At 39.2% G+C, this 21,723-nt stretch overlaps 1 protein-coding gene across 2 annotated transcripts; it reads left to right on the top strand.

Moving 5' to 3' along the window:
- The first annotated feature begins 2,377 nt into the window (after positions 1-2,377).
- gmnn (geminin DNA replication inhibitor) lies at positions 2,378-21,648 on the top strand. 2 transcript variants are annotated; one of them, XM_069907598.1, is made up of 7 exons: positions 2,378-2,484; positions 4,651-4,715; positions 13,339-13,440; positions 13,680-13,839; positions 13,933-14,015; positions 15,486-15,596; positions 20,427-21,648. In XM_069907598.1, the coding sequence occupies exons 2-7, from the start codon at positions 4,659-4,661 to the stop codon at positions 20,589-20,591; spliced, it is 678 nt and encodes a 225-aa protein (XP_069763699.1). In that variant the 5' UTR covers positions 2,378-2,484; positions 4,651-4,658; the 3' UTR covers positions 20,592-21,648. The 2 variants fall into 2 exon arrangements, with proteins under 2 accessions (XP_069763699.1, XP_069763697.1); XM_069907596.1 differs by lacking the exon at positions 2,378-2,484 and adding an exon at positions 2,497-2,837.
- The last annotated feature ends 75 nt before the right edge of the window (positions 21,649-21,723 follow it).

The raw sequence follows: 21,723 nt of genomic DNA, 5'->3' as shown, positions 1-21,723 counted from the left end.
TTTCTCTTAAAAATAGGCATCTGATCATTGCAGCAGATGACACGTATGGTAAGCAGATCTGCTCATTAAAATGTTTTAAAAAATGGTTTGTAATGGATATGTTTCCCGAAGGTAGATATTTTCAGGTGCCAGTAGATGAGCAAACTGGCCTCAAAGATTTGTTCCAACCTCAACTTTGTTCAATCTATATGCCAATAAATTTTGTCACCATCTCAGAAAGTGCACCTTTGTAAATAACATTTGCTGAAGTTCCTACGCATCTCTGACCTGGGTAAGACTCAGCTGCAAAGTTAGCAAATTATTGTCAAATTATTGTAAATTCAAATTAGAGCCAATGGTATTACAGGAGAGATATTCACATGAATAGAAGATTGTTTGGCAGTCAGTAGAGATAAAAGGGTTATTTTCTGGTTGGCTGCTGGTGATCAGTGGTATTCCACTGGGTTCGATGCTGGCACTGCTTCTTTACACAAATGTCGATGATTTAGGTGAAGGAATTGATGGCTTTTGGTCAAGTTGAGGAAGCACTAAGACATAGGGTCTTAGACAAATTGGGAGAATGGACAAGGAAATGGCAGATGGAATACAGTGTAGAGAAGTGTATGATCATTCCGCTTGGTTGAAGAAAGAAATCTCTATACTATTTTCTAAATGAGCAATAAATTCAGAAATCAGAGGTACAATAGATTCGGTGGCAAGGAAATGAAATACCAGCACTCATTTCAAGAGGACTAAAATATAAAAGCAGAGATGTTGAGGTTTCAAAAGGCATTAATCAGACCACATTTGGAATATTGGAGCAGTTTTTTGGCTCCTTATCCAAGGAAGGATGCAGTTAAACAACAAAATCTGCAGATGCTAGGGTTGAGTGTGATGAGTGAGTGCTTTGCACTACACAAAGGTACATTGGCATTAGAGGCTCATGAGAATGATCCCTGGAATGAAAGGGTTACCATATGAGGAGTGTTTGATGACTCTGGCACTGTAGTCCTGAGGTTTAGAAGCATCAAGGGAGATCGGATTGAAACCTAGAATTGGATAGAGTGGAGTAGGCAGGATGCTTCCTACAGTGGGGGAGTCTAGGATCAAAGGGCACAGCCTCAGAATTCAAAAAATGTCCCTTTAGGACAGAGATTAGGAGGAAACTCCTAACCCAGAGGGTAATGAATCCAAGAAATTCATTGCTGTAGACAGGCTGTCATTTTCAGTTATGAAGGAAATCGTTACTGGAGAATGGGGTTGAAAAATCAGTTACGATGGTGGCGATGATGCTGGTGTGGACCTGGGAGACCAGTCAGTGCTTGTCTGAAGGGTTCAACTGCCAGGTTTTAATGCCATTCAGACATTAAAGGGCCTGTTGGAGGAGCCGTTGGAATTTTTAATCTAAAATCCTGCAATCTCAAGGTCTGTGCCCAAGATGGGCTCTTGTGCTTAGCAAGGACCACGAGGGGTTGGTTTCAGGCTCTGGGTGAGCAGTGGACTGACGCAGTGCACCAGAAACCACTCCACCACCCCCACCATTCCCCTCCTCTCCCCCTCTCCCCCCCCCCCCCCCCCGGCTGAGAAAAAGCAGAAAAGTGACCACAGCTGTGAATTAGCGAGGAGTTCCGAGGCTGAAAAACAACACAGGTTGCGGTCGGGGGGGACCCGCATGGGCTGTGGGCTCATGGGAACCAAGCATCGTAGCCAAGATTCGAGAGAGTGCTGAGGTCAAGGAGCAAAGTTGGAGCCAGAATGTATGTTAGAGGGGGGGGCATTAGCGATTCAGAGGTGGGGGGTGCTGGCTGGGACCGAGAGGAAGTGTTAACAGTATCCACCACGGGGCACGAGAATGCTCCTTCTATTACGTCAAGCATCACTAGACGCGGCAGGTCTGACAGCCCAGGGTGGCCGCAACCTTACTGGGGGCGGGGGGCACAGCACCTCGTATTGGGGGCTGGGGTCAATGCCCACAGATGCACCCTCCCGTCCACCCCATCCTTGGTGTCGACCCTGGCCTCAGGCGCTGAAGGCTTACTGATCGTGTTGGAGGTTTGGATCTGGAGCTCGGGTGGCTGATGGGTCAAACAGGAGCCTGGCCGGCTGCAGTGGGCGAACCCAAGGACACTCAGGGACTCTCCCTTGTTTCTTTCTCTCACTTACTGTAAGGGGGCGCCTGGCGGCTCTTCGTCTGCCTTACGGCAGGCAGTTACATGACGAGAAAAAGGCATCGTGGGGAAAGACAACAAAGCAGCCACGATGGGCCGAATCCGCTCCTAGGGGAAAACATTAAGGCAGACGAGGGAGGGCACAGATGAGACAGCAGAGAGCTCCACGGACAGAAGAGCGTGATCCTCCCACCCACACTCTCCAACGCCCTCGGCTCTGCGCATGCGCAGCACACGCATCCGTTGGTGACGCGCTCCGTTCAAATCGCGCGCGTCGCCGGCGCCCGGACCCCACAGTCGACCTTCAGCTATTTGCCCCGACCGCGCTGGATATACGGTACTCTTCTTCTCCGCCCACCACGCTGCCTTCACCTTCTGAAGTGCGGGGTTGTGCTCTGTTTTTTTTCGTTGATAGCCACGGCGTATTTCGTTCATTTTGAGCGCCGTCCGCCTTTCACCCACAATGCCCCGCGCCCTCGGCGAGCTCACCTTTCGTGCTTTCACGTGACCAGGGCGATCTTTTAACCTCGAGCCGACGGCGGCAAAGGAGGAGGACGGGGTGGGGGGAGGGAGGAGAATCGCTGGCGGCGAGAGCTCGGTGTGATACGCGACGGGGCCCGGTCGGAGCGCGCGCCCCCGGTCGGAGGACGCTTCAGGCCGAGCCAGAAGGAGAGGCTCCGGGAGTAGATGGTGAGTTACTGGGCGCCGAGGTGATGGAGGTGCCCCGGTGGTCGCCCGTCGTCATATCTGTTCCTCCTCGGGTGGTGGGTCGGGGTGGACTCTGGGTGTGAACCAGGATCCGGAACAAATGGCATCGATTCCTTTCCCCTTAATTCCATTCGTCCCGCTGGGCACTGAGCTGTCCTGGGGTGTTGGCTGTACCCCCACTCCTTCTTGTATACCCCATCCCACTGGGCACTGAGCTGTCCTGGGGTGCTGGGTGTATCCCCTAATCTGAATTCCTATTTGTACACCCTGTCCCACTGGGCACTGAGTTGTTCCGGGGTGCTGGATCTGCCATCCAACCCCCACTCCTACTTGTGCACCCTGACCCACTTAGCACCGAGCTGTCCCATGGTGTTGGCCGTGTCCCCAAACCCTACTTGCACATCCTGTCCAACTCTTGTACTCAGTATGAATTCTGCCTCTCATGCATGCAAAATGTTTTATTACCCCTGTTTTAGTTTGCCAACAGCAAATACTGTGAGCAAATACTGTAGTCATATGCTTTGAATGTGTTGAGGGGTACGTGGTGAGTTGTCTTGTTGGTTAGGATTAAACTGTTCACCCCCATTCAACTCTGCAAAACTAATTCCTGGTGTACGGATGTTTTGTGTAACATTTTAATCACTTTGAAATATAATCTCCCTATTTGAAACTACAGGATGCTTGCTGCTCCTGTCTTTTTTCCAATTAAGTACCTTCTCTCCAAGTAAATTTGTTCTCAATTTTGTGTCAGGATCCTGAACTATCAGTCCGCTGGCACTTGAATTGCTCTGTGTGCTTGAACCTCAAATTTGAAGGATGTTCTATAAAATAGAACATCTCTCAAATGTGCATCTTGTATGATCAGTGTCATCCTATCATAAACAATATGTAGGCATTTCTGTAGCATGATTTCTGTAATTAGAATAACTTTTCAACTTCTTTATTTTTATTCCACAAAAAACTAAATAATAACTGGCAAATTATGAAGTCGCCATACCTTAATTGATGGTACCTAGTGTGATTGTCCAAGCTAATTTTTGATAAATAAGATGTATTGTGGTGAAATGTTGGCTGACCATTGAAAGAATACTCATTGGGTTCTTAAAGGTATAAAACGGATGAATGATTGCAAAGTGAGAGCAGCTTAAGTTTGAGCTGTTTAGGTGAAAGATAATTTTCACAGAAAGAAAATCATCAGTGCGAACATTGTAATGAAATGAATGGGTCCATTTACTTAGCTTTTTATAATTCTAGGCTTGGAGAAGCAGTTGTAAATTTCTTGAGTCCATGTTTCATGAGAGTATATGATTTTGTAAACATGGAGATTGTTTGCAGGGTGCCTGAAAAATAGCAAATAATCTGCCCCATAGTGTATACATTTTTGTATATGAGAAAGCCCTGTCATTTTTTTAAATAGTTTGTAATCTCTGCACTTTACTTCAAATTCCCAATTCAAAATGTATCTCAATTTGCTGGAATCATTCATGATTTGATAGTATACAAGCTTGCAGTTTTGTAGTCCAACCTAGCATAGCTTTCTCAAGATGGGAGAATAGGCTGTGGGATGGGGAGGTGTTGGTTCTCAGAGGTGAATATCATATAAGAGAATTTAACATCTCATTGCAAATGTTGCCACTGAAGTTCAAAAAGATCTGAAATCCAAGCAATGCTTTGTGATGAATGGAGTAAAGATTTAAATCAAATATATTGAATTGAGGGCTTTAAGGATGTTTTTCTGTACTGTTTAAATTGATTATTTCATTGACTCATTTTTGGTTTTTTTTTCCCTCTCTAGGTCTAACAATGACCACTAATATGAAACACAGATTTGATGTTGATAATAACACACCAACTGTAAAGGTAGGTATTGCATTTTAAGCAGCGCTGCCATTTAATTTTTGTAATATTGACCTTTTTATTGGAGAATTAATGATCATTTCTATTACAAAGTTTTCAGCTCCTGTGAATTAATCTTCATGTATTTTACTGTAAATTGTTGCTACTTGAATTCAGATTCTACAGTAAATGGCAGGATTTCAAAAGTTAATCAACCAGAACATGTACATAACCTTAAAAATGCTTTATTGTTAAGGTTATTATACTTTAGGCACTGTTTTAGAAGAGATGGGTTAACTGCTGAAACAGCATTTGTTGGCATCTGTTCACCTGGTTGCGGGGGGGGGGTATGTGAAATAACTAATCTGCATGGTTTAATCTTTAATGGTGTATATGACCTATTGTGTAGCACTTTCCCACGCTTGGTAAGGTGTGTCCAACACAGGAGTCGTAATCTGTAGTGAAATAATTTTACCGTGGGAATTCTATTGCTACACATGCTCAACTTATTTTCCCACACTTGCATGAATACAGCCAACATCAATCCTAATCACACTTTTAATCTACCTTTGTTTTCTATTTTATGGTAATCATTAAAAAGATGAATAAATTCCAACTTTAGAAAATAAAAGCTTTATTCTTTTCAGGTACATTGATAAATCAGCTTCCCAGAATGGGACACTGACATGGTATGTTCCCCAACTGTTGGGAATAATGTCTCCTGAAGTGTGCATCTTTTGGGCAAGAAAAGTAAAATAAAGATTGTATTTAGCAGATTGTTAATTTTAAAAGGGTGTAATTTGTGTAGGTTAAATTATTTTTTTTGTGGTATTTAAAACCTTTGAAATATTTGAATTGTTTTTTTCATTTTGATCGATATTTATAACTCACTCATTGGATAGGATATTGCTGGCAAGGGCAATATTCTCATCCATAAATGACCTTGGAATAAGTGGGACTAAGCCTAAACTAAGTTATAAAGATACACTTACTGCCCTTTTTGAGAGCTTTGAGATAGTGTTTAAGCTATACAAGACCTTAGACCTCACTTGGAATATTACGTTTAGTTCAGGTCATGTCATTAGAGGAAAGATGCAGATGCTATAGAGCGGGTGCAGAGGAGATGTAAGGATGTTGCCTGGATTGGAGAGCATACGCTATGAAGAAAGCTTGAGTGAACTTGGGTCTTTTCTCCTTAGAGTGATGGAGGATGAGGTGTCCAAGATGAGAGGCATTGATCGTGTGGATGACCAAGGGCTTTTTCAAATGCTAGGACTGAAATGGCTGACTTTTTTTTTATTTAATTTTTTATTTTTCACCCCATAAATCGCATTATACACACTTTTTCCTTTTCACACATATACAGTGCCATTTTCACCCCCCCCCTCCCATCCCACCCTCCCTACCTCCCCCCTCCCGTCCATTTAAGGTATAAAATCTAGGATACATTAAACCAGTCAGACAATGTTGTCATTCAATAAAAATACACCAGAAATTCCACTGAGTCCATTCTTTTCATTTCCTTTTCCTTCCGTTAACTTAGGTAGTGATTGTCCCCGGTAGGTTTTCGCTATTGTGTTTAATGTAAGGCTCCCATATTTGTTCGAATATTTCAATATTATTTCTTAAACTATATGTTATTTTTTCTAATGGAATACATTTATTCATTTCTATATACCATTGTTGTATTTTCAAATTATCTTCCAATTTCCAGGTTGACATAATACATTTTTTTGCTACGGCTAGAGCTATCTTAACAAATCTTTTTTGTGCATCCTCCAAATCAATTCCAAATTCTTTGTTTTTTATGTTACTTAAGAGGAAGATCTCTGGATTCTTTGGTATATTGTTTTCTGTTATTTTATTTAATATCTGATTTAGATCTTCCCAAAATTTTTTTACTTTCTCACATGTCCAGATTGCATGAATTGTTGTTCCCATTTCTTTTTTACATCGAAAACATCTATCAGATACTGTTGGGTCCCATTTATTTAACTTTTGAGGTGTAATGTATAGCCTGTGTATCCAGTTATATTGTATCATACGTAACCTCGTATTTATTGTATTTCTCATCGTTCCAGAGCATAACTTCTCCCATGTTTCCTTTTTTATCTTTATATTTAAATCTTGTTCCCATTTTTGTTTAGTTTTACCATTTGTTTCCTCATTCTCCTTTTCTTGCAGTTTAATATACATATTTGTTATAAATCTTTTGATTATCATTGTATCTGTAATCACATATTCAAAGTTACTTCCCTCTGGCAAACTCAAACTGCTTCCTAATTTATCCTTCAAGTAAGATCTCAACTGGTAATATGCCAGCGCTGTATCTTGAGTTATATTGTATTTATCTTTCATTTGTTCAAAGGATAAGAATCTATTTCCTGAAAAACAATTTTCTATTCTTTTAATCCCTTTTTTCTCCCATTCTCTAAAGGAAAGGTTATCTATTGTAAAAGGGAGTAATTTGTTTTGCGTCAATATTAGTTTTGGCAATTGATAATTTGTTTTATTTCTTTCTACATGAATCTTCTTCCAAATATTGAGTAGATGATGTAATACTGGAGAACTTCTATGTTGTACCAATTTTTCATCCCATTTATATAATATGTGTTCAGGTATCTTTTCCCCTATTTTATCTAATTCTAACCTAGTCCAATCTGGCTTTTCCCTTGTTTGATAAAAATCTGATAGGTATCTTAATTGTGCGGCTCTGTAATAATTTTTAAAGTTTGGCAGTTGTAAGCCTCCTTGTTTATACCATTCTGTTAATTTATCTAGTGCTATCCTCGGCTTCCCCCCTTTCCATAAAAATTTCCTTATTATTTTCTAAAACTCCTTGAAGAATTTCTCTGTCAGTTGTATTGGCAATGCCTGAAATAGGTATAATATCCTTGGAAAAATGTTCATTTTAATACAGTTTATCCTTCCTATTAGTGTTAGTGGTAAATCTTTCCAATGCTCTAAATCGTCCTGTAATTTTTTCATTAGTGGATAATAATTGAGTTTATATAGTTGGCCGAGTTTTTTGTTTATTTGTACACCTAGGTATCTTATTGCTTGCATTTGCCATCTAAATGGTGATTCCTTCTTAAATTTTGAGAAATCCGCATTATTCATAGGGATTGCTTCACTTTTATTTACGTTGATCTTGTAACCCGACACTTCTCCATATTCCCTCAATTTCTTATATAATTCTTTTATTGATAGTTCTGGTTCTGTTAAGTATACTATAACATCATCCGCAAATAAACTGATTTTATATTCCTTGTCTTTTATTTTTATCCCTTTTATATTATTTTCTGTTCTTATCAATTCTGCTAGTGGTTCTATAGCTAACACAAACAATAAAGGTGATAGTGGGCATCCCTGCCGTGTTGACCTGCTTAAGTTAAATTGCTTTGATACATGTCCATTTACTGTCACTTTCGCTAATGATCCCTTATATAATGCTTTAATCCAATTAATATACTTCTCCGGTAAACTGAATTTTTGCAATACTTTGAACAAATAATTCCATTCTACTCTGTCAAAGGCCTTCTCTGCGTCTAAAGCAACTGCTACTGTTGGTGCTTTATTCCCTTCTACTGCATGAATTAAGTTAATAAATTTACAAATATTGTCTGTTGTGCGTCTTTTTTTTATAAATCCAGTTTGGTCTAGATTTACCATTTTAGGTACATACTCTGCTAATCTGTTTGCTAATAGTTTAGCTATTATCTTATAATCTGTGTTAAGTAAAGATATTGGTCTATATGACGCTGGTGTGAGTGGGTCTTTCCCTTGCTTTAGTATTACTGTAATTATTGCTGTTTTACATGAATCTGGTAAGCTTTGTGTTTTATCAATCTGGTTGATTACTTCCAGGAGGGGCGGAATTAATAAGTCTTTAAATGTTTTATAAAATTCTATTGGGAATCCATCCTCTCCTGGTGTCTTATTATTTGGTAATTTTTTTATTATCTCTTGTATTTCTACTATTCCAAATGGCTCTGTTAATTTATTTTGTTCCTCTATTTGCAGTTTTGGTAGTTCAATTTTAGTTAGAAATTCATCTATTTTCCCTTCTTTCCCTTCGTTTTCAGTTTGGTATAATTGTTCATAGAATTCTTTAAAGTTTTCCTTAATTTCTTTTGGATTATATGTAATTTGTTTGTCTTTTTTCCTTGATGCCAATACCATTTTCTTAGCTTGTTCTGTCTTAAGCTGCCATGCTAGGATTTTGTGCATTTTTTCACCTAGTTCATAATATTTCTGTTTTGTCTTCATTATATTCTTCTCCACCTTATATGTTTGTAGTGTTTCATATTTTATTTTTTTATCCGCCAATTCTCTTCTTTTAGTTGTATCTTCCTTCATTGCTAATTCTTTTTCTATATTTACTATTTCCCTGAAATGGCTGACTTGATGTAGCACAGTTTTCAAATGCTTGAGAGTTAGTGCAGTGGGGATGTAGGAAGTAGGTTCTTCCTTCACACATAGCGGTGGGTGCATAGAATGTGCTGCCAGCAAAGGTGGTGGAGGCAGGTACATTATGATCATTTAAGAGACTATTGGGTACATGGAACAGACAAAATGGAGGGTTATGCAATGAGGAAATTATTATAAAGTGAAAGTGCTCAGGTTTTAAGAGGTGCTTTTTTTTTTCTTGGGGGTTGACTAAAATAGTGTTCCAAGGGCAATGTTAGCTAACTTTCAGGTTTTAAGGCAGGTCTAGATCATATCTAGTAAGCAAGGAAATAAAATGTTACCTTGAGTAGATGTGTAAAATTAAGGCTGGTCGGATCAGCCATGCTCTTTAGTGGAGCTGGGTTGAATGGTTGTTTTGTACTATGTTTTGGACTTTGCTATGAGAGGGGCGAATACATTGGACCTTGTGTAAAAGAACATTTCCAACATGTATCAGGCAAACCCCCGACCTCACCTTGGATACTCAGACTACATCTCTGTAATGCTGATCCCAGCATACAGACCGCTCGTCAGATACTCCAGACCAGTCCGGAAGCAGGTTAAAACTTGGCCAGTGGGGGCTACTCATGCATTTCAAGACTGCTTTGAGCGTACTGACTGAAACATGTTCAAGGAAGCAGCAACCCCTGGCAACTGCATCAATCTGGAGGAGTATACAGCGTCAGTGACAGCTACATCAGTAAGTGCCTGGATGACGTTACTATGCCCAAGACCATCATAACTTGTTCCATTCAGAAGCTATGGATGACAGCAGAGGTGTGCATGCTGTTCAGGAACCAAGATGTGGCTTTCAGACAAGGTACCTATTGCAAGAGCCAGGCTGTCCAAGGCCATCGGTTAAGCAAAGCGTGCGCATGCCCAGCTCATTCACAGTCACTTCCTGGACAGCAAGGACATCACCAATCACAGGTCTGCACCATCTGTTTGTTCTGATGATGCTTCCTTTCCAGACTCGCTGAACAATTTCTACGCTTGCTTTAAGGCAAAAAACAATGTTGCAGCAAAGTGGACTGCTCTTCTCCAAATGAACAGCTGCTGTGTCTTGCAATGGCTGGCATGAAAAAAAGCTAAGCAAGGTCAACCTGTGGAAAGCTGTGGGACTGGATAAGATTCCCGGCAGAGTGCTCGGGATGTGCGGCTCAGCTAGTGGATGTTCTCACTGACATCTTTTAACTTCTCCATGAGAAGTGCCATGGTCCCAACATGCTTCAAAGCCGTCACCATTGTCCCCGTGTGAAGAAGTCGTCTGTGTCCTACCTGAGTGACTTCTGCCCTGTCATACTCACACCCATCATCATGAATTGCTTTGAGAGGTTCGTCATGAGGCATATCAAGCTCCTGCTGCCCCCATCACTAGACCCCTTGCAGTTCACATACAGACCCAACTGCTCTACGAACAATGTCATCGCCACCACCTTCCATTTCGCCCTCACCTGCCTGGAAAACAAGGACTCGGATATTTGAGTGGTGCTTATTGACTTCAGCTTGGCATTCAACATAATCATACCACAGTACCTGATAAGGAAATTGAGCCTGCAGGGTCTAAACACCTCCCTCTGCAATTGGATTCTTGACTTCCTATCAGGGAGACCTCAGGCAGTCTGGATTGGTAACAGCATCTCCAAGACCATCACACTGAGAATGGGGACCTCCCACGGCTATATGCTGAGTCCACTGCTGTTCACTCTGTGACCCACAACTGTGCAGTCAAACACAGCTCAAACCACATCCATGGTGGTACTGATCAGTAAAAATGAGGCATCAGTGTTCAGAGATTAAGTGCAGTCACTAACAGACCGCTGCACAGACAAAAACCTGCATCTGAATATTAATAAAACAAAAGAGATGGTTGTTGACTTCAAGAGGACCTGGGGTGGGGAACCACGATTCGCTGGCCATTGACGGCTCTGCTGTTGAGGTCGTAAAGAGTATCAAGTTACTTGGAGTGCACTTGGCGGAGAACCACACATGGTCCCTTAACACAAACTCCATAGCCAAGAAAGCCCATTAGCACCTCTACTTCCTGTGAAGGCTGAGGAAAGTCCATCTCCCATCCTCCTTTCTACAGGGGATGTATCGCGAGCATCCTGTGCAACTGTATCACTGCCTGATTTGGAAGCTGTACCTCCTTGGACCGCAAGATCCTGCAGAGGATAGTTAAATCAGCGGAAAAGATCACTGGGGGATATCTTCCTAACATGAAGGACATTTACAATACTCGATGCAGGCAAACGGCAATAAACACTGTGAAGGACTCCACACACTCCTCAAATAAACTGTTCTCCCTTCTGCCATCTGGTCGGAGGTACTGCAGCACTTGGCCCGTACTTCCAGATTGGGCGAGAACTTTCCCCCAAGCCATCATGCTCCTGAACTCCCAGAACATTTGGGGATTGAGTACTGTAATGTTAATGTACAAGTCTTAATATTTTAAATGTGTTTTAAACTTCTAACCTATATTTATCTAAATATGCTCCGTGGTCCTGGAGAAACACTCTCTTGGTATAAAGGTGACTTGATGTTTGTGGGCAAAACTGAATACAAGCATACCTTGTATAACACTGTTAATATGTTCCAAGCAAGTTCAGTGTAATGGAAAACAGCACTGATCAAAGCATTATTACAATGCACTTTAATGTAATACGTTCTAATCCTATAAAAGGGATATATAAAACTGATCTTTATTGGCAATAATTGAACCTTTTTTATTTAAGAAAATATTTTGTCTAATGTAAATTTGTGTCAAATTGCTCACATGAGACTTTCACCAAAGTTAGATTGATACCACTGCATGATAGTGCAGGGAGCCCGATCACAGTGGGGACAGCAATAACTTTCAACATAGCCACTTAACTCTCTATTCAGTGGCCATATTTCAAATATTTTAAACTTGAGTCTTGCAAAGTGTTAAGAGGTGGTTTAAATAGCAGCAACAATAAAACTTTAACCTAAATTTAAAATTGCAGGTCAGAAATTTCAAACCATGTTATATCAAAACCTGAGGTAAAACACAGGATTCTGTTGGCACTGTGGTTAAGTGAAAAAACACATAAATGCTGGAGAAACTCAGCAGGTCAAACTGCATTTATATAGCAAAGGTAAAGATACATCCCCAACTTGTGTGTTTTTTCACTATATCGAAACCTGCACTTTTCAAAACTTGTACATGGTATGCCTGTATTTCCTTTTTTTTGTTTTAAGCAAGTTCAAACATTTTGTCTCTTAAGGGGCAAAATTGGAAGTGGAAAGTATTGATTTGGAATTGTGCAGTACACACTTTAATGTGGACTTTCAGTAAAGGCTTTTTATAAATGATCTATTTGTCATACTAAATGGAAGTTGGAAAGGAATTGGCACATATTGATCTGGTATCTTTATGGTGGCACAGACAAAGCCAATTGGTGTTTTTGCTCCTGTATATTATAAATATAGGAAGAAAGTACTGGTTTCCGTTATTCTACCTCGTTACCTTGACGTTTGTTCCTGTAAGGGTGAATTACTGGTTGCTTAAATTATTTTCATTTTCCTTAGATACTATCTGCGATTTTGCTGAAATTGGGTATTTAAATATTAAGTATTTTGTCACAGTGATCATGGTATTGGGTAGTTCTGTACAAACAAGTCTGGAGCAAAAAACTGCAAATGCTAGAAATATCTCTTTTCCAATGATACCACTCAGCCAATTGAGTCTTTTCTGGTTCTTGGAGCATTCCAATAAGGAACTTCTGCCATAACCTAATCTGAAATAACGCTGACAGACCTGTCAACCAGTTTCCTGTTTAAAAAAAAAAAAAAAAATTGTTGTGTTTAGTACCTTTATTACTTTGACAAATGCTCAATTTAAAAAAAAATTGTTCTTGGTTTCCTGTTCTTAAGTCCTTTATAACAATACAACTGCATACCTTGCTCATCCTTCACAGTTCTACTGTGGAGGTGACTGGGAAAGTAGCAGAAGTGACGTGGCTGGTTTTGCATACCCATGAACTTTTATGGAAATAGTGTGTTAAATTTCCTGTAGCAATCACCATTAAAGTTCATTTGTATTGGTGAGAGGAGGATAGGGGTAACATTTTTCAAAATATCAGTCCTTATCTAGGCCCTGAAAAATGGTCTGAAATAAAGAGATGCCTAATATTTAAATATTCAGCATTCTTATTTTCCTGTTTTTTTAAATTAGAAATTCACTGGTGGAGTTACAAGTAATATGTCACTAAGACGAACTTTACAAGTGATTCAACCTGTTGCTACTTCAAATCAACTTGTTGGCAGAATAAATGAGGTAAGTCATTTGCAACTTTCCCCACTTCATTTTAGTGTTAGCTCAGTTTCGGATGATCCGAGTTTATCGGCTTTTTACTTTCATTGTGTACCAAGTTCCCAGTCAGGGAAATTCCAAATGGTTTTTGGAATTACGATAGCTTCAAGATAGTGATTGATTTGTGTAATTGGTTTTCATTCCCATTTGTTTGCATTTTAAAGCAAAAGCATAGGATAAATGTGATTGTATTTCTCTTAAAGTCACATAAGCAATCTCCGAAAAGAAAGCATTGGAATGATGATCAACCAAAGAGCTGCAAGAAATCACGCACACAGATTCCTCAAGACAACCCAGATTGTAATAACGAGAACTTGGAAGTTGATGGTATGACAAAAGAAGCTTATCAACTTCTTGTAAAGCGTAAGTGCCCTAGTTTTGTTACAACATTTGAAAACTCGAGCTTCTTGGTTTTTAGCTTTAATGAATTAAATTTTTGAGTTTTTGTTTTTGCAGCAAATCCCAGTTCTTTGTACTGGAAAGAATTGGCAGAGGAACGGAGAAAAGCCCTTTACAAAGTTTTGCAAGAAAATGAAAGGGTATGTACTCAAAAATCTCTTTTCATATTTATCTCACTCCAAGTTAATATCTTTATCATATATATTACCCAACAAAAAGATTCTTGGATCCATTTTAATCTTTATTTTTAATATCTTCTTTAACACAGCACATAATTATTTCTAAAAATCTTTACCTTTACACACAACCATACTGAGTGCAAGAAATTACCACCTCTTTTACATCTAAATATTAAGTAGAAAAATTTGGGTTAATTTTATTCAACTTTTATGGTGTATAGTACATTTGATGTTAAAAAAAAAAAAAATTATATTGAACCATTTGATATCTGATATCAGTTACACTCTCCATAGTTTTGTCCACATTTCCTCTTGAATTTGTATATTTAAGTCCTGTTCCCATTTCAATTTAGTTTTACAGCTGTCTTTTTTTCCTTTGTTTCTTGTAGTTTATTAGACATGGTAGTTATAAACCTTCTAATAATAAAGGTACCTTTTATGACATTTTCAAATTGACTCTGCTCCTGGAAACAAATCTGTTCCTATTTTCCTCTTCAAATATGATCTTAATTGATAATATGCAAATATTGTATTTTGTGGTATCCCATATTTCTCCTTTAATTGATCAAATGTCATGAAAATTGTACCTCCAAAACAATCTTTTTTTTTCTGTATACTTTTTCATACCAAATGCCAAATAAAGAATTATTAATTGCAAGTGGAAGAAGTTGATTTTGTCTTAAAGTTGATGAGCCAACTGATAATTTATTATACCTCTTTCTAGATGTATTCCATTCCATATTCAAAACAAATATTTTTAAATTGGTATTTCTTTCCTACTTTTAAAATTTCATAATTCAATTTATACAGTATTTCCTCTGGAATTTCTTCACCTATATTATTCATCTCAATGTATACCCAAGGCATTTTTTCCCCTCTTTGATACCAGGAGGACAAAATCCCAATTGAATTGCCTTATACAGGTACACTATCCTTTATCTGGAACCCTTGAGGGACAGTGTGTTCTGGATTTCAGAAAGCCCACCTGAATTGTGCTGCTGAATCCACCCCCACCCCCTTCCAGTCACCTGGCCGTCTCCCCCAAGTGCCGGCCGCCTCTTTCCCCACTTACCGGATTTTGGAGCTTTTCGGATTTAAAATGTCTCAATAAAGGATCGTGTACCTGTAGTAATTTATAAAATTTGGTAGTCTCAAACCTCTATCTTTTTTCCATGTTAACTTTTCCATACTTATCCTTGCTGATTTTTCCTCTCCATAAAAAAAAAACTCCCTAATACTCTTATTTAATCATCTAAAAGAACAGTTCAGGCACCTGAATTGGTAATGTTTGAAATAAGTATTGTATTCTAGGAAAAATATTCATTTTGACACAATTCACATGCCCTAATAATGTTATTGGTAGTCTGGTCAATATTTCACATTGGTACTAAAATTTAGAAATTATTGAAATATGGTCTTCTGTACTTGTAGTTACACAAAGAAATTGAACTTAAAGATGAAGACATTTTGAAGCTGCAGAGAGAGAACAAAGATTTAATGGAATTAGCAGAACACGTGCAGTACATGGCTGATATGATTGAGGTGAGTCATTGGAATTCTTGAGAGTTTTAGCAGATATACCAGAAATACCTGTTTAAACGTGGCTGGAATTGAATCGAGCAACAAAAATGCTTCATTCAAGTTTAAAAAATTTTTAATTTGCGATTTTATTCTTTTTATATAATAGTTTTAACTTGTGCAATTTCATGATCATTTGTGATTTGTTACTATAAACTTTTACATTATAAACAGTCTTTGTAATGAAGTTGCAATTAAACCATTCTTGAAGCAAAATATTGTATTAAAATAGATTGTGATTATATTTAAAGGTGGTTTGATATTTTTAACAGTCAATGTCTGTCTAATTTGAATTTCTCAGTTAAAACATAAATAAAATAATGGAATTCCATCTTGGTGCATTCTAAACAGCTTAACCATTAGTACTGTGATCTCAGAATTGAGTGGGGCAGGGTACTCTTGAGTATCTAGATGAGCAATTGATGGCAAATAAAAAGGAGTATAAATGGGAACTTGATCAGCATTAAAGGGGTGGACAATGGAGATCTTCGTGTATTCTGATTAATTTACTATTCTGGGGAGATTTTTTAAAGCATCCTGTACTTTAAAGCAAGCTGTTCTGCAAAGATCTACATTTGCAGAATCAAACTCTCCACTGTGCAAATCCTTGTACTGTCTTTCTATCACCTCAAATATTGTTGAAGAAATTTCTGTACTTTTTCTACCACTGATGCAAGGCCCACTGTAATTTGTGCTGTCTTTGAGGGGGAAAATGTAGGCCGCCAAGTCTTGCACTTGTGGTTAAAAAGGAGACACAATCTCCTTCCTTCACTTAATACCTTGGAATAGATCTAATCAAGACCTGGGGATGTCCACTTTGATGTTTTCCAAGACGGCAGCAGCATCGTAATATTGACATCCACAAGAATACAAAATGCCCCTCCCTAATCTTGCCATCATTCATGTTGTTGGTGAACGTCAGTGCTGAATATTTGTGGCTTACCTTGCCCACATCTGGCAGCATGCATAAATGCTATTCATTAAACTTTGAGTGAATCTTGTTTTATTTTGGCTACCCTCTTCCAATTATGCATATAAAGTGCCTTGGAATTCTCTAATTCTACTTACTAAGGACATTTTGTGGCCTCTGAGTTATCTTAATTTCTGCTTTCATTATTTCTCAAGGGTTTTGTCCTAAGTTTTGTAAGCAATGCACATATTTTGACCAAGCTTTAACGTTGTTTACCATCCACAGTTCCTGAATCTAGTTATCCTTGGGAACATGCTGGTCCTGAATGTTGAATCAGCTGGCTTTTAAAACGCTTGTCAGATGTGGATTTTCCCCCTATCTACTTTCTCCAGTCCCTATCTACTTTCTCCAATCCCTCTCTACTTTCTCCAGTCCCTATCTGATCCTGTTTAGCACTCAGTTTAAACCTCAGTTTAGCACTTTCACATGAGAACTATTTTTATCCTTGACTTTAAAATTTGCAGAATTGTGGTCTGTTTCCATGATGCTCACTAACTGAAACTTCAAACATCTGCCCAGGGTCATTTCCCTATCTCCATTTGGACTATTTATGCATTGTTTTGAGTAACCCTTCTGGGTGCACCTAATCAATTTCAAGCCCTTGACATCAGAAATCCCTGTCAATAATGGTTAAAAATCATCCATCACAATAAACCTATTGTTTATATCTTTCCATGATCAATCTATATCTCTAGCTCCAGCTGGCTATTGTGAGACCTATAGTATATCCCCCATAATGGTAATTGCACCATTACAGGTTAAATATAAATGTTTTTAAAAGATTGTGGGGGTTTAGTGTAGGACTTCACATCTCACTTTAAAATGCAAGAGCTTGGCTGAAGCTAGACATTCAGGCACCAGTGGCTTTGCAAAAGACAATGGAACTGCTTTGGAAGGAATATCAAAAGCAGGTGCAAATGGAGAAGTCCAGGCTCGAGTGCTGATAAAAGATCTTTCGAGGATTGGGTTTGGAGCCTTGGGAGAAGTTGGTTTTTATAAGCATAGAGATGGGAAAGAAAAAAAACAGGATTTATCTTAGTTAGTTCTTCAGTGGCTTTTGAGGCTGCAGCATGGCAAGTTGGTAGGCTTGTTGAAAACTCCATTTTGAAGATGCTTATGAGTTCTTCGTTCAGCCTGTTCAAAGCCCTTGTGGTCCATACAAGAGGAGATGGCTGGCTGTATAAGTTTTCACTTGAAATAAGGGAAACAAGAGGAACTCGGTGGTGACCTGGAAGAAGAGGTGATTATTTGGAAAACCCATGATGGGGAAAGTTTCTTTTGCAAGACAGTGTAGTGACTGATCAGAGGGAATCAGTTTGTGTGTGTCCAATTGGCAACAAATATCTCTCTAACCAACAAGAACCTTCCTGAGCAGTAACCATTTACCTTTAAGCACCAGAGCCTGGTGAAAATTCATAAATATTAAATTTTGTGCACAGTATAAGAATTGCCTGGTACCGGTGAACTTGGATAATTGAATGATTGGACTATTAAAGCAAAGTACTTTCCTGAACATGTGCACATTACATACACGTGCTCTTAAATTAGAAGGAGGTTAAGTTAATAGTAATAAGTTAAAGTTTGATCCTGTTTTTAAGTTGTAAAAAAATTAAAAACAACCTTTGTTTAAGTAACCATTTGTCTTGATGAATTTCTATCACTGCTGGGTTTTGGGGTCCTCTGGGCTTGTAACATATGGGTATATATGGGCTCACTGGATGAACTGTCCAAGATGTCCCTTCTTAGTGCCCCAGTAATATTCCCCATAATTAGTAATGCAACTCTCATCTCTCTTGCATCTGTTATTTCTCAAACCTCTGGATTGGAATATTGAGCTGCAAATCCTGCCCTTAACCAAGTTTAATTACTATAATGTAGTTGCCTAAATTAATCCATGGAACTATGACTTTTTTCCCAAAAATATACTTTATTCGCAATAAATCATTTACAATAGAGGAGGAAAAAACTGTTCAAGAGTTTTGCATTCATTTTCAATCATATCTGGTAAATTAATTACAACACAGGAAAAAAAATTTCAAAACTTTTTACTTGGTATCAATCAGTTACATTCTTCTCTGGAAAAACTGTTATCACCACTAGCACCTTGATGTTTCTTCCCCCCCTCCCCCCCCCACTTCAGTGTCACCCCCTCAGTCAGAGGACTCTAAACTGTGCTCTTTCACCACAGCGCCTTTGTGTTAGCTGCACCAAGCCTCAGCACATACTCCTGCAGCCTGGAATGTGCCAGTCAGCAGCATTCTTGGGCCGACATCTCAGTGTGCTGAACGATCAACAGGTTTCAGGCTGACCAAAGGGCATCCTTCACAGAGTTGATGGTCTTCCAGCAGTTCTGGATGTCGGACTCAGTGTGTTCCTGGGAGCAGTCCAGTGTCCTCTGTCACACCGGGGATGAATTGTGATTTAAACCCCCCCCCCCATCACTCTCTGCACATTCCTTGTGAATGGAAAGAAGTGGGTGACAGTCTCCACTCCACTGCAGCCATGCTGAGGACAATGTGCATGGAGGATGATATTCCATTGGTGCGAGAGGGCTCTCACTGCCAGCTATGCCAAATCTTGGTTCTTGTTTGTGAGCCCCGTTGATGAGGCATTCCACCAGATGACCTGGACAGTCTTCTCAGGGAACCATCCCACTGGATCCATCGAGTCCTCCTCTGTTTCTGCAGGATGTTCTGTGCTGACCACTGCCTGATTGCCTTGTGGTCGAAGGTGTTGCCCTGGAAAAACTTTTCCAAGAAGGATGGGTGGTGCAGCAAAGTCCAGCTAATTGGGACATTGCGTAGCAACGGGGCCAGGCCTATCCTTCACAATACCCGGGTCAGGAAGCACACAGCAGCGCTTAGTGCCCTTGTACTTTGGTTCCACGCACAGCTTGATGCAGCCACCCACAAAGGTGGTCATCAGGGTGAGCGCTATGTTTGGTACACCATTTTCTGGTGACTTGTACATGGTGCTCCTTTGGACCCTATCCATTTTGGAACCCCAAATGAATCTGAAAACTGCTCTTGTCACTCCCAGGGCAGGCCAAACCTGCACCACATATGGCACTATGATATAGTGATTAAACTTGGTTATGACCTTCCCTGTTAAATAAAAGGACTTCCAACCATCACAGTTATGGTAAAGTTTTTTTTAAGACATTGGTAAGGTCAAATTTGGAGTATTGTGCGCAGTTTTGGTCACCTAATTATAAGAAATAGATCAATAAAATTGAGAGTGCAGAGAAGATTTACTAGGATGTTGCCTGGACTTCAGGAACTGAGTTACAGGTTAGAACTTTATTCCCTGAAGAACAAGGGGGAGATCTGATGGAGGTATTTAAAATCAAGGGGTATAGATAAAGTAGGCTTTTTCCACTGATGGTAGGTGAGATACAAGCCAGAGGTAATGGGTTAAGGATGAGGGGGGGGGGGAGTTTAGGGGGGAACTTCTCATAGAGTGGCACGAGTGTGGAACGAGCTGCCAGCTGAAGTAGTAAATGTGGGCTCCATTTTAAAGTTTAAGAAGAATTTGGACAGGTATGTGGGGGTGGGAGGGCTATGGACTGGGTACAGGTCAGTAGGATTTGGCAGAAAAATGGTTCTGCACAGATGAGAAGGGCCTGTTACTGTGCTTTAATGTTCTATAGTTCATTCCTACTGTATTTCATTATCGTTGACCTACCTGCGTTTTTTTTTGTTAGACGGCTTTGACTTCTATCTTGTCCCTGATCATTTTGACCTGTTTTACTTCCCATCCCTTTGTCACAATTTAAACATTTAAGTAGCAGCAAACCTGATCTACATTTTCTGTTTTTAATGCAGAAACTAACAGGTCAGAGTGCTGATGAGCTTGTGCTGGAGTCTGAACAAGAAGCCGAGGAAGCGCATAGTGCTGAAGAAGGTGAGGAGGCAGAGTCTGAGGTGAATGCACAAGCTGTGGAAGATGAATCTGATGAATGTTCTGGTAGAGAATCTGAAGAAGATTAAGCACAATAATTTTTTTGACTGATTAAGCTGCTGACACCAAAGGGGAGGGAGATTTTAATTCCCCTTGAAGTTCTGGAGGGAAAAAAAAATCCAGTCTTTCTGCAATGAACAATGCCAGTTGAATGAACTGCCATCCTTGTTAGCTCCTGTGCTGGTCATCTTGTGGGAAATTTTGTCCAGTTGATTGTGTGTATGTTACTGTTGCAATGTAGTTGCTGTATGTGATGGACATGGTTATTCAATCTGACTTTATGTAAATTCATTTCCAGAAGGTCATATATTTAAAAATATGCTTTTAGTTGATATTTTAGTAAGTACACTGTAATAAATAACTTTTGTAAAGATTTTTCACTTCACCTTGATATTAAATGGTTTCCTAATTGGCAGCCTGTACTTTTTTGCAACTTCCAAGAGGATTTTTTTTGTTGAGAAATAGTTGAGAATGCTCCTGTTTAAATATGTAATTGTTGAGCCATGTCTAATAATCCACTGCATATGCCCAACAGATATTAAATTACATTTTCAGTCGAGTTGCAAAATGCTTGTAAATATTGAGTAAAAGTTTGAACAAACTGTAATTGTTGTGAACATGCATCTGTTTCACAATTAAGAATTTTTATTTTAAAAAGGTGGGTGATGAAAGATGCAGAAAAACATTATGAACTAGATAGAAATTGCATTATTTTATTTATAGTGCTCATATTTAAAATTGCAATATATTACTCATTTAAATTTGCGATGTTTTAAATGGTTTGCCTCTTGTCAGTAGGAATTTTTGGATTGTTTGCTTCATACAGTTGACAAAAAATTGAGCTTGGGTGCAAACTGAGCTGGTGTTGCACTCTAACCATGGGAGTCCTGTATCATCAATCATAAATGCTGTAGCTTTTTAAAGTTCATAGAATCCAACTAGCTAAAGATGAGTAGGAAATGTTTGCCTCACTAATACTGTAATTTGGATTCAATTCAATCAATGCATTCAGTTTTCCATTCCAGATTCTCCCAGGTCATCAATTCTGGTCTGGTGCTTTAGAATATTAAATAAGATTTAATTGTGCATTACTCGTTGCTCCCATTTTCTTTACATCAGTTCACTCTGTCTTCTTGAAAGGACATTGGCTTAAAACTGGAG

The sequence above is a fragment of the Narcine bancroftii genome, chromosome 1, assembly GCF_036971445.1.
Source record: "Narcine bancroftii isolate sNarBan1 chromosome 1, sNarBan1.hap1, whole genome shotgun sequence".
NCBI classification, from domain to species: Eukaryota; Metazoa; Chordata; class Chondrichthyes; order Torpediniformes; family Narcinidae; genus Narcine; species Narcine bancroftii.
The sequence above is the reverse complement of the archived record's forward strand: the minus strand, read 5'-3'. Positions and strand labels throughout refer to the sequence as shown.